The sequence below is a fragment of the Pseudocercospora fijiensis genome (assembly GCF_000340215.1).
Source record: "Pseudocercospora fijiensis CIRAD86 unplaced genomic scaffold MYCFIscaffold_4, whole genome shotgun sequence".
Lineage (NCBI taxonomy): Eukaryota > Fungi > Ascomycota > Dothideomycetes > Mycosphaerellales > Mycosphaerellaceae > Pseudocercospora > Pseudocercospora fijiensis.
In genome coordinates this window covers 1,805,296-1,817,419 of record NW_006921535.1, presented here as the reverse complement: position 1 = coordinate 1,817,419, position 12,124 = coordinate 1,805,296, and the positions used below count along the sequence as shown (strand labels likewise).

General features: G+C 46.2%; 2 protein-coding genes across 2 annotated transcripts; one reads left to right on the top strand and one right to left on the bottom strand.

Moving 5' to 3' along the window:
* Positions 1-5,401: 5,401 nt before the first annotated feature.
* MYCFIDRAFT_211194 (uncharacterized protein) lies at positions 5,402-6,731 on the top strand. Its single transcript, XM_007928104.1, has one exon. The coding sequence runs from the start codon at positions 5,444-5,446 to the stop codon at positions 6,479-6,481; it is 1,038 nt and encodes a 345-aa protein (XP_007926295.1). The 5' UTR covers positions 5,402-5,443; the 3' UTR covers positions 6,482-6,731.
* A 1,179-nt stretch (positions 6,732-7,910) lies between these two features.
* Positions 7,911-11,449, bottom strand: MYCFIDRAFT_174422 (uncharacterized protein; the record flags this gene model as incomplete). The annotated part of the gene is made up of 15 exons (XM_007928103.1): positions 7,911-7,991; positions 8,051-8,088; positions 8,123-8,227; positions 8,254-8,707; positions 8,728-9,107; positions 9,143-9,219; positions 9,259-9,361; positions 9,392-9,600; positions 9,632-10,949; positions 10,991-11,000; positions 11,027-11,039; positions 11,089-11,153; positions 11,192-11,250; positions 11,280-11,352; positions 11,384-11,449. The coding sequence occupies 15 exons, from the start codon at positions 11,447-11,449 to the stop codon at positions 7,911-7,913; spliced, it is 3,051 nt and encodes a 1,016-aa protein (XP_007926294.1).
* Between the last annotated feature and the right edge of the window lie 675 nt (positions 11,450-12,124).

The window sequence follows — 12,124 nt, the reverse complement described above, 5'->3', positions numbered from 1 at the left end:
TGCTAACTGGTTACTTAATCCTCTTTAGTGTTTTCTCTTAGGCTGTCTATATCTATACTCTATATAGCATTGCTAGCTTGACAATTGCTTTGTATATAACTTTAGCTTTCTCGAATATAGCCCCCTATATAGAGGCTATAAGCCTATTAATAGATTGTATATTAGCATCTGCCCTCTGCTTTGCCTTCTTTACTTATAGTCCCTAATTCAGTTTTGGATCCAGCTAGATCCCTAGTACCCTAAGCTCTATTAATAGCTAGGTTTCAAAGCCTTAGATAGTAATTAATTGCTTTATATTATAGGTTGATTTAGCCTTGCTAAAGTAGATAAGCTAGTACTTTTCTAGGGCGAATTTTGCTCTATACCTCCTTACCTATTTTTTATACTCCTAGTGCTTCTCTTCTAGGATCTTATAGTTGGTTTCTGTTGTCTTAGACTAGGCTAGGATATTTGTATTATCTACAAACCCTAATGCTAATGTGTTTTTTAATTCTAGGAGTAGGAGTAGGTCTGCTACGAAGATAAGGAAGAGGATTAGGGAGAGTGTTAATCCTTAGGGGATTCCCTTTTTAGTTAGTATTAGGTCTGATTTGAATTTGCCTAGAATAAGCTATATTGATCTTTCCTATAGGAAGGACTAGATAAATTGGACTATCTAGTTTAGTATAGCTTTCTATTTGAGTATATATAGGAGCCTTTCGTAGGAGACATTGTTAAAGGCTCCTAAGATATTAAGGGAGAGGAGGGTTGCTACCTAGTTTTAACTATAGTACTAGATATGCTTAATCTGTTCTATAATTAGTTTTATAGCTGTTAGTGTTAACCTCTTCTTTCTTCCTCCTATCTAGCCTTTAGGAAGGATATTCCTTTCCTCGGTAAAGGTTGTTAGCCTTTTAGCGACAATTTTTTCTAGTACCTTGCCTATTATGTTAAGTAGGGCTATTAGTCTATAGGCCTTAAGCTGTATATAGTCTTCCTTCTAGGGCTTCCTTAGTACTACTGTTAGAGACTTCCTAAATAGTCTTAGGTAGTGTCCTAGTGCTAGGCTTTATAAAAAGATATTAGCTAGTGCTAGGGCTAGCCCCTTCCTATATGCTTTTAGAAGTTTGTTATAGATCTTGTCTTCTCCTAGTGCCTTGTTACCTAGAATCTTCTTTAGGATCCTTTTAATAGTTTTAGGTTTGACCTAGGTGTCTCTTAGTATACCTAGTAGTAGAGTCTCTTATTCTTTCTCCTTTATATCTAATAGGTCTACTTATACTTGTCTATAGAAGAAGTGTTGGCCTAGGGCTCTTGCTTTCCCTTCTATTGTAGTCTACATTTGTCCTTATTAGTCTATAATGTCCGGGAATTGTAGTAGTATGTCCTTATCCTATTTAGGTCTCCTTGCCTATTTAGCTATCCTCTATATCTCCTCTAGTTTCTTTGTAATTATTCCTATTATAGATCTCTATTCTTGTATCTTGTCTTTCTTAATTTAGATCTTCTTTTCCTAGTAGGCTTTGTTATAGTTGTCCTATGCTTCCTAGGTATAGGTTTGTATTTACTGCCTCCTAGCCTTCCTTGCTACTTTAACCTTCCTTATATACTTACTAGTCTAGTATAGTTGCTAGTATAGTAAGTGTTTCTTTGCTAGGGTATACTTTCTAGCTACCTGTTTCAGGATTCCTATTAGTTCTTCTACTGCCTTATTAATATCCTCTAGCCTTAGTAGGTGCTTTGTTAAGAGTTCCTCTAGTTTTAGGTCCCTTTCTAGTTCCTCCCTAATCCTGCCCTATTAGGTACCTTTCTAGTTAAGCTTCTCCTCTAGTTCCCTTTCCTAATTAGCTTAGACATTTAGCTTAATCTACACTAGGAAGTAGTCTAATAATTCTTCTAGTTCCTAGTTAACCCTGCATCTTGTAATCCTATTCCTAATCTAATATAATATAAAGTATAGGTCTAGTGTGCTACTACTTCCTCTTGCCTCCTAAGTAATTAGTCCCTTTAGGGTAACAATTTCTATTCCTTCCCTCTCTAACATATCAATTAGTCTTCCTACTAGGAAGTAGTAAGCTAGGGTAAAGTCTAAGCCCTAGAGGGGGTAGTAGAGGTTGAAATCCCTAAGTAGGATTTAGTAGGTATTCCCCTAGATAACTCTAGGTAGTCTTTCTAGGGTTTTTAGTTAGGTACTGCTTCTTGAGTCTAGTAGTAGGTTATATATATAGTGGACTTAGAGTGTACCTTAGGATGTCTCTACTTAAACTAATGTTAGGTCCCTATCCTCCTATAGTATAGCCTGCTAGGTTTCTATATCTATCTCCTTACTAATATAGATGTATATCCTTAAGGCTCCCTAGTTATAGATAATTAGGTAGTATCTTAGGTCTTTAACTATTGCTAGTCTCTTTGTATATAGGTTAAGCTAGGGCTCTTAGATTGCAATAATGTAATGTTCTTTTAGGTTTAGTGCTTAAAGGAAGCTCCTCTGTACCTTATCTTTGCTCTTATTAATATTGTACTATATAATATTCAGTAATGTTGCAGTGTTTATTAGGTTTTATCTATATTATTTCCCTATAAGTTTTCCTTTAGTCTTCCCTTACTTTAGACCAATATTTAACTAAGCTTTGTCTACCCTACTTCCTTTCCTACAATATTAAGGTATCTTAGTCTCCCTAGTTGCTAGTAACTCTCTTATACTAGTAAGGCCCTAAATGTGAACCTATTATCTTGTCTAGACCTCTTTTATAGTACTTAGCTAGGTTGCTTCTATATCTAGCTGCCCTAGCTTGTTGTATATCTTTTTAGTGTATTGATTCTAGCTTCCTTTGCCTTTCTAGCTACCTGTATTCTTACTAGGCATTCCTTCGCCTAAGAGGGGTATCTTTTAGTGCAGTATATATATCTTGCTTCTCCCTTATATGCTTTGTATTCTTTGACCTAGTAATCCCCTATATAATAGGAGCAGGTATTAGTTGTCTTTATATACTTAGCTGCTAAGTGTCTATAGTATTAACATTTAAAGCACTGCATTATCCTATAGTTGCTTCTATATATCTCTGTTTCTAATCTTTTAAAGTCCTAGAACAACCCCTAGTCTAGTACTATATTAGCTTGCTCTATACTCCCGACCTAGATAATTAGGGAAGACTGCTTCTTAGTCTCTTCGATTTTCCTTTTAATCTATGCTACTTTTGTAATCTTTAGGCCTAGGCATATAGCTTAGTTTTGTCTCTATAGGCTCTTAATATCCTATTCTTCCTTAAAGCTTCTTATTATACTATAGGCTATAATTATAAATTGCTATTAGGAGACCTTTACTGTTTTCCCTATCTTAGTTGTCTATTCTTTTTGTGTTTCTAGCTTCTTTTTGTCCTGCTCTTGTACTATAAATAGCTTAATTACCCCTTTACCTTCGTTCCTAGCCCTAATTACCTCTTTAACTATAACTCTTTTTACAATCTCTTTCCCTATAAGTCCTTAGATTTCCTTTTACTCCTATAGGTCCGTAATATAGACTCTAACTACTATCCTCGGGGGTTTTAGCGCCTCCTAACTAGCTACTACTGCCTAGGTGCGGTAGTTTAGGCTTATCTCCTATTGTTTCTTCGTAATCTTTGCTACGACTATATTAGCTACCTTTATAATTACGTAGCTTGCCTAGTTATAGATTGCTTTTAGTCCTCTAAGGAGTTCTAAGATCATTATCCTATATGCCCTCTTAGGGGTTCTTCTATCTTCCGCCTTTAGCACCTCCTCTGCCCTAGTATATAGTGCTTTCTATTCGTCCTCCCTTCCTTCTTAACTGTCTTCCCTTCGTCTCTAATTGTTCGCTACTATTTTTTCCGCTTAAAGGATTTATATAGAATTTTAGAAAAACTTAGCTAAGTACTAAATGAAATAACTAAATAGCTTACCTATATAGAAAATATTATTATATTAAAATAATAAGACTTAGTTTAATTAGAAGAAAAATCTACTTTAATAATAGCACTAATTCTAGTAGCGAGTTTAATTAGAATATAAGTAGGATATAGATAGTACTAAAATTATAAATATACTCCTATAATAAACGAATATAGATTACTAATAATATAGCCCTATATACTAGATATATACCTATATAAAAACACTACTAGATATTATTATACCTAGAATTAGATCTACTACTTAGTTCTACCTAGAACTACTCTAGTAGTATCTAGTTAGAAGTAAAGCTAGGACTATATTTGCCTTCTAGACCTATTTAGTTTCTATATAATTTCTAATTAAATTGTACTAGAATTCTTTAAGAGTCTTATTAAAGTAATTTATTTACTTAGTTATAGCTTATAAAATTATAGCGCTAGGCCTTAACTTATATATACTTCTACTTTTATACTTACTAGGCGTATCTAGTTTTAGATTTATAAGTTTTTTAGTTATTAAAGTTATCTAAAGCTATAGAAATCTACTTTATCTTTTATTCCTTTCCTATTCCTTTCCTATTCCTTTCTTATTCCTTTCCTATTCCTTTTCGATTCCTTTTCGATTCCTTTTCGATTCCTATTCGATTCCTATTCGATTCCTATTCGATTCCTATTCGATTCCTATTCGATTCCTAGTCGATTCCTAGTTAATTCCTAGTCGATTCCTAGTCGATTCCGATTAACTTTCGGCAAATGGGGCTAACTTAAGCCGAGGCTACGCACGGTCCACCGTACGGACTACTACGGCTCTATCCGATTGGTCAATTCGGTGGTCAGGTCGGTGATTTCGGTGGTCAGGATTTCTGAGTGCCCCCCTCATCAAGAGCATCACGTGAGGGTTCACAGGATATGCCAGGCCACTAGCGAGGAACGAATCCGCCAAGATGGCAGCATCGCCCCCGGCTACTGCAGAGAACTGCCCCGTCCCGCGCGATATAGAAACACGACGCCACGTCAGAGCATTTTCGTCTGGCACCTTCAAATCCATTTGCTATACATAAATCTGCGCTGTGCATGGTCCATACTGGGCGTCGGCATCGCCTCACCGTAGCATGAGCCCATTCACTGCAGTCTGTATCGACGGTATTCTGAGAGTCTCACATGACCTACAGCCTAGTCCGCTTCTTTGGTCTTTCACTAGAATAACGGCAGTCGTCAATATTAATCTGCTCTGCTTCCTCCAGTCGCTCGCTCATGGCAAAGCGTAGAATATCTCGCTTGTCTCCTGATTCTCCCCCGGGAGCAGCCGTTTCCTCAGAACAGAACACTGCCACTCAGCGACCCAGACCTGATCCTGATCCTTCGACACGCCAAAATTATGGGCCTACGTCGCCACAGATACATCTGGCCCTGTACCCGCCCCACAAAGCTCCCTTGGCGCACTGCTGCAGCAACATGTACATGCGTCCTCCCTTTCACCACCTTTCGCAGACACTACGAATGCTGCAGCCATTGTCTTTGGCCTGGCATCGGCTACCGCGAGTGCATACTCAATGTCGAGCAACAACTTCGGACTTGATGCGATGCCCGGCGCAGACATTCAGCCCACCTCGGCGAGAGTTGCGGATGCTATGAGCAGCAATGGAACTGGCAACATCGTGTCAGTCCTAGCTCAGGTCGCAGCACCACACGCCCCGAAGCCCACCGGAGAGCCAAATGCCCTGTCTGTCTTGCTTTCAGCATTACCGAGCGATGTCGTCTCATCATTTGCATCGGAGTACCACGATTTCACAAGCATAAATTTCCGGCCAGCGAGCACAGAACGACCAGAAACATCGGAACCAGGCCAACCCACATCAAGACCTTCGTCACGCCCCACAAATTTTCAGACTTCTATGCGTCCCTCTTCAAGGCCACACATGACCTCAATACCACCACTATTCACCTCAAGACCTCCAACAACATCGATTCCTGTGACATCTACTTCCACCAGCTCTTCTACGACACTGTCGACCATGACACGATCTAGCTCAACAACTTCCTCTATCGCAGCAGCGACGTCTACAGCAGCTCCGACAGCAGCTCCATCGCCGCAGCTGGCAAATGCATCTATTGCTGGCATTGCGACAGGCGTCGCTGCTGGTGCCGTTCTGACTCTCATGGCAGCATTCTTCCTTTGGAGACGTCGACAGCAAGGGAAGCCACCATTCGCCCGAAAGTCTTCTCAGCGATCAGCACCAGTGTATCCCGAAGTAGCATGGCTCTATGACCCGACACCCTCTCCGCCACCTGAAGGCGAGATGCAGGATGGACACGCATCCGAAAGAGCATTGCTAAATCCTCAGGGTGGAGCTGCAGAGATGACTCCTCTGGCTTCGGCGCCGGGAACACCTGAGTTAAGGCCTGCTCGACCGGAGAGTCCTCTGCTACCTCCCGTGATGCCAGCAGCTCGTCGCCGTTCTCCTGGTGCCTCGCCCAGCGGGTCCAATCGCAGCAGCATAGGCAGCTCGTCTGGAGGTCGTCGATCAGGAAGGAGCTCGGCAGGATCTGTGGGACGCATGGTTCCAATCTTCGAGGAGCCAAGAGTTTGAGCTATAAGCATATCTGACAACAGCATCGGCAAAGCAACGGCCTGTACTATTTTGATAGCGTTCTAGCAAGGAGTTCAGCGATGACGGAAAGCCTGAAAGGAATGGCATGCATTTGTTCGTGAGATATGGCGTTGAGGATTTGTATTGTCTATCCTGGGACAAGGATGATACCCCATCAGCATTTGAAATCAATGACCAAAATAGATCATAGATCATCGATACCTTACGGCTGCCTTCAATCTACATGACTATCTAAGGCCACCCTCCATCGTGGCATTCAAGCTCAAACTGATGCACTTTCGCTAAGGACCAGGAGCACATGATTGTACTTGGTGCAGCATCATGCGAATGGGAAGAACGGCACCGTAGGTGAAGAGAACTTATGAAAGACCGCCTCTGATCAGCCTCCAGGGGACCAGAATGTTCTCGCTCAGGTACGGCTTGTATCAAGTCCAGTCTCGAATGACGCGGTCGCGGCGAGACAGTGCTGACCAGAGGATGTGCCACACAAGCGAGGCAAGGCAAGTTGGCCTCTCTCTCTCTCTCTCTCTTCTCGTCAGTTCGGGTACCACCACTCGGAATCTCACGAATTCCCTACAACTCACGGACCAAGCCATGGTCGAAAGTACGTGTGAGTCCCCTCGCTGGACCATCGATTGCGCTTCATTGGTGAGCTCTGATCCCGGCAGTAATTTCAGCATCATTCCGTGACTTGGCCTTTGACCGCCTGTCGCAGAGCAATGGACAGCGACAGTCTTCACCACCAAACATCCGTGCTCCCTGATACAGGAGGCAAGAAACTCGCTTGGAAGCTTGCGCGGGTGTCATGAGAGTTTGTTTGTCGGAACGCCGCACTGAGCAATTTCTCAAGTCGTGAAAGCGAGTACGGCCAAGCTCACGGTAGCCCTTCTACCGCTCCGCGAAAGCCTGTTTATGGGGTGAAGCGTTGTGCACTTCAATTGCAGAGCAACAGGTCCGGTCCCGAGCCGAAGACCTCGCTTGGAAGCGGCCTTGATTGGTTTGCTCGGCGAATTCGATTCGGCGCCGGGCAGGTGGCCGATCCTTGTGGACGACCGACCGATTACTGCCTAAAGTCGAGTCGTTCTTTCTATAGACGCTCGCGTACGGAGCCTACGTTATGGCAGCTCAGTCTCGAGTTGAACCCCACAGCCGATGCGTTAACGCCAAGCGAGGAGATTGAGCGGGAACGCATTCAGGAAAAGTACCAAATCCCAGGCGAGTTCGGCCTTTGTAAGACGGACAAGTGTTCACATCCGCAGAATTGGTGAGCCGGTCTCGAGGAATTCGAGCATATACAAGTCTCCGGTCTCGATCTGGACCGCATATTTACTGCTAAAACGCCCCAGAGAACGACTATTCCTTAGCTCCTCGTAAACTGTATACATACTGATTTTCCGTCCCTTTTCCATTAGGCTGTCTCGAGTGGGTCGAGGGTACACGAGTCCCCAGTCGAGACATAGGCACTACAGTCACCAGTCCTCGCAACGAGCTAGAGCTAAATCTGCACCTAGATCTGAGAGAATCCTAGCTATTGTAGAGTATACTCACGCCTGTTCCTCTCTCGAGGTCTGCGAAGATATACGAGACTTTGATTGCAGCCAGAGCAATCATACTCAATACTCTTGTCCTTCATCTTGGACAGGCTGAGGTTGTACAGGACCAGCGTTGCGGGCATGAGTAACGCAGCGACGTGGGGTGTTCTGAATACTCGTCGTTGATCAGAAGCTGACCATCCCTTCGGAACTGAACACGATATGAATCGTGACGGCCAGAGATGCACCACTTGCGCTCATCGTGAGGATTCAAGTCGACAGTCTTAGTAGTGCAATACAGGCAGAGATCGGTGCCTTCCTGAGTGCGTAAGTCGTTCTTACGTGGGTGCTCGCACTTGTCGCAATCAAAGTCTAGTGGCGCAGCGGGAGCAATGGTGGGTGGATCATTCGAGGTTGCCGTACCTGTTGCTGGTGGCGCTGTATCCAACTCTCCTTCAGGTTCTTCTAGTCTATTTCGAGTACGCTGACGCTTTTTAGCACGATCTTCCCGAGCATGGCTCTGGGTAAGAAGGCGCTGCTGAGCTTCCTGCTCGGTCGCTTTCCGCCTGGTAGAGTACCTTCTGGAGTGACGTCGAAGTACTGAGCATGCCGCCGCTTTATTCCATGTCAAGGCGGGCGAGGAGGTGGAGGGTCGTTCAGCATACGATTCGGTCTGCCAGCACCAGCTCGAACACCACCAGCTAAGCCCTGGTTCTTCCAGTGCTTGTTGCAGGTCTTCTTGGTCTTCGGATTGCCGTTATCATCGCGGGATCCATCCCAAAACTCGGTCTTATTCTTGGTCTTGCCACAGTTGCTGCACCTCTGTGTACCACTAAGAAGCTGCTCGTCGTCCTTGTCCATAGGAAGCGCGATCTTAGAGCCAGGAATAGTAGGTCGCTGCGGTGGTTGATCGTCGCCATCGTCTCCTGCTATACCGCTGAGAGTCGCTATCTTGGACTTGGTCTTGCTCGAGGGTTGAATGTAGAATGGAAAGGAATAGCGAGAGACGGACTTACGTAACATGTTCTCGCGTTTGTTCGCGTTTGCTTCTACGCGTCGGCCCGGCAACTGACCTACAAAAAGCAACATTGTCGTCCTCGAATCGAACTAGAGCCTAAAATGCATCGAAGTCCGAGTGAGTTTGGATATCGTAAACCTGCAAGTCTGCTTACATCTACAGCATCTCTTAGGGAATCCGAAGGTATATGATATACTGATTACCACCCGAGCACCTCAGTTATTACTACTCGAAATGAGCTGAAAGTGCGAAGTACACAGCAGGTCCAGCCTTTGTGAAGCGTGCGTGAGCTCACATTTACGGCTTTATCTCGAGAATTTCGAATGGCACACTATACACCCATCGCCACCAGAGCACTACGGTCACGAGCACATGGAACGAGCTGAATGAGAAAATGCAAGAAACCAACCAAGTTTTGCATGTCATGTCTACCAAAAAAAGTGCAGTTTACCAGAGGACCAGCCTCTTTCACCAAAGAAAAAAATCGCTTAAACCCCACGGTGAAAAAAAAAACGCTCAAAAATGCCCTCTCTCTCTCCCTCTCCCCCCTAGTTCTCTCTCAGCCTAAACCGCTGCAACAACTTCCTATGAAACCACGGATCGCAAACCTGACAGTAATAATCAAGATCCTTGCCAGTCTCCTTCTTAGGCTCCTTATCCTCGCCCGTCATGCACTTCGCATGCTGCCAAACATGACACTCAGGAGTCTCGCAACCAATCCAGATCTGGCAGCCTCGAGGAGCGTTGTAGTTACCGCAGACGCAGCGAACAGGACCGTCGCCGTCGAGGATGAGTTGCTGCTCGGCGGCGGAAAAGTTGCGGCGGTCGAAGAACTCTGGGGGGAAGTCTGGATGTTGAGTGGTTGGGAGGTTGGATTTGAGATTCGAGAGGCGGAGACGAGAGGCTTCTTTGGCTTGGTCTCGGCTTCTTGGGAGGTTCTCGCCGTTGATGATCTTTTCGTAGTCCACTTCGAGGGTAGGGGGCAAGGGTTGAGCGGGCTGCTTTGCTGGGGCCTTGAGGTTTACCTTCTTGGTGGTGCGAGCGGGAGCTGCAGCAGGAGCGGGCTGTGTCTTGGCGCGCTTGCGAGGTGCTGGAGCTGGGGCTGGGGCTGGAGATGGTGCTGGGGAAGACTCAGTTGAGTCGCTGTGGTTGGATTGGATGTCGTCGCGGTCCTCGTCATGTCCATCTGCTGGTGCGGCGCGCTTGAGGCTTTGCGGCGTCTTGACTGGTACTGAAATGGGGCGATTGCCGACAGCGGCGACGCCAGAATGCGCGGAATAGTGTGGTGGCTCTGCGGAGGAGGAAGCGCTCATTTCTGGTGTGGCAGGAGTGTCTTCGCGCAAGATGGGAGTCGAAATGAAGCCAGGGTGCCATTCGTCGGCGGGATAGCCTTGGAAGTCGTCGAGAGAGTGGGTGTTGGTGGCGGTGGACAATGGGAGCAGCGGGTCAATCTCGCAGGCCAGCTCGCGAGCGCGCACCTGCTGCGCGGAGAGGACCTCTTGCTGGCCCTTGAAGACCTCTTTTCCGTCCCTCTTAATGCCAGGGAGGAGGCGGGTCAAGCCCCGAAAGGCAGGGTGCTTGCCCAGGAAGCCGAGGCGGCGCGTGGTGTACTCTTCGAGTGAGTACCACTCGTTGATCACTCGGCCATCGCCTTCGAGGCGCTTGGCCTCCGCAACTGCGGCCAGGTTGGTGGTGGCTGCCATGGTGGAGTGGCGGCGGCGGAGTTGTTGTGGTAGTGGTGGTGGTGCTGCTGCTGCTGTCCTTCTCTGGTTGATCACTTGAGGCTGCTGGTGTGCTCTCGAAGATGTGAGAAGGGTAGTGGGAATGTGAGTAAAACAGGAAGAAAATAAGAAAGTTGGCGGCTTAAGAGTCAAGACGAGATGAGACCGTGCGGAAGCTCACCTCTGAGACTATTGTTCAATTCGATGAGAATGGCACAATAGTCGTGCTATTGTGACAATAGCAGACCTCCACAAGCACCTGCCTTCTGAAATATATATGTTATTGTGCTTGTTGGGAGTCGTCGACCGCTCCACTCGTATTGTCGTTGCCGGTGAGGTTGTTTCATGTGAATGAGTGAATGTGAAAGCTTGACGTCACACTTCAACGGCGGGCATTTTCAAAAGGCAGCGGCCGCACGAAGGCATAGGGGACAATAGCAAAGCCAATCGTGAGCAACACGGTGTAGTCTTGCGGAGCTGACGTGCACGCGAGCTGCGCACTTCACGCAGATGGCGTTCCTGGCAATTCCAGCAGCTCACAGCGAGGACGGCGAGGGAGGTGGCAAGGGCGCAATCATTCTAATGACCCGAATGAGGCGTCTCGGAGCACAATATCTTCCTGCGGCAGTGGATTGGGCGTGGGTCCTGTGAAGCAAGACCACAGTAGCGGAAACATTGCAGTACGACATCTGCTTCGCCCAAAAGTACATGATGTGATGGGCGGTCTCTTGGCGGCAGGTCTGCAAGTATCAGCCAGTGTACAGATATATGGGTGAAACTCTGTGCCGCTACCTTCTTGCCATTGCTTCCATGGCCGTCGTGTTGGCGATGAGCATGTCATATGTCATAGGCACTGCGGCCTTACAGCTGCCCTCTTGAGCGTTCTTTCTGAAGCCTTTCTAGTGACAAAGCCAAGTTCCGAGCAATATGAGCTCAGCTATGGCAAGTCTGACCAAATGAGATAGACAGACATAGCGAGCCTCGGATAGTATCTCGAGAGCCGTTGTTAGGTGACGCGACCAGAAGTCGAATCTCGAGTGTGGTACTGATAAGGCCCGCGTCAAAGAGGATTCCGCTGTTCCGGACAGTGAGGCTGAAGAAGCATGGCATAATCACTATAATGACGGGAAGCTGCAAGTGACGACAGGATCCCCTGTACGGAATGCAGCACAGCATACCATGCCACGATCTACATTTATGCAAGATCCAGCCTTATTACGAGGCCCGGACACGGCATGTGCGCCGTCAACAACTGCCGTGCAGCTTCACCACCAACCAGCTCACACACGTACGTACTATGGAGTATGGACGACGTCTCAACAATCAAATTCAATCAATGTGTGCATCAATA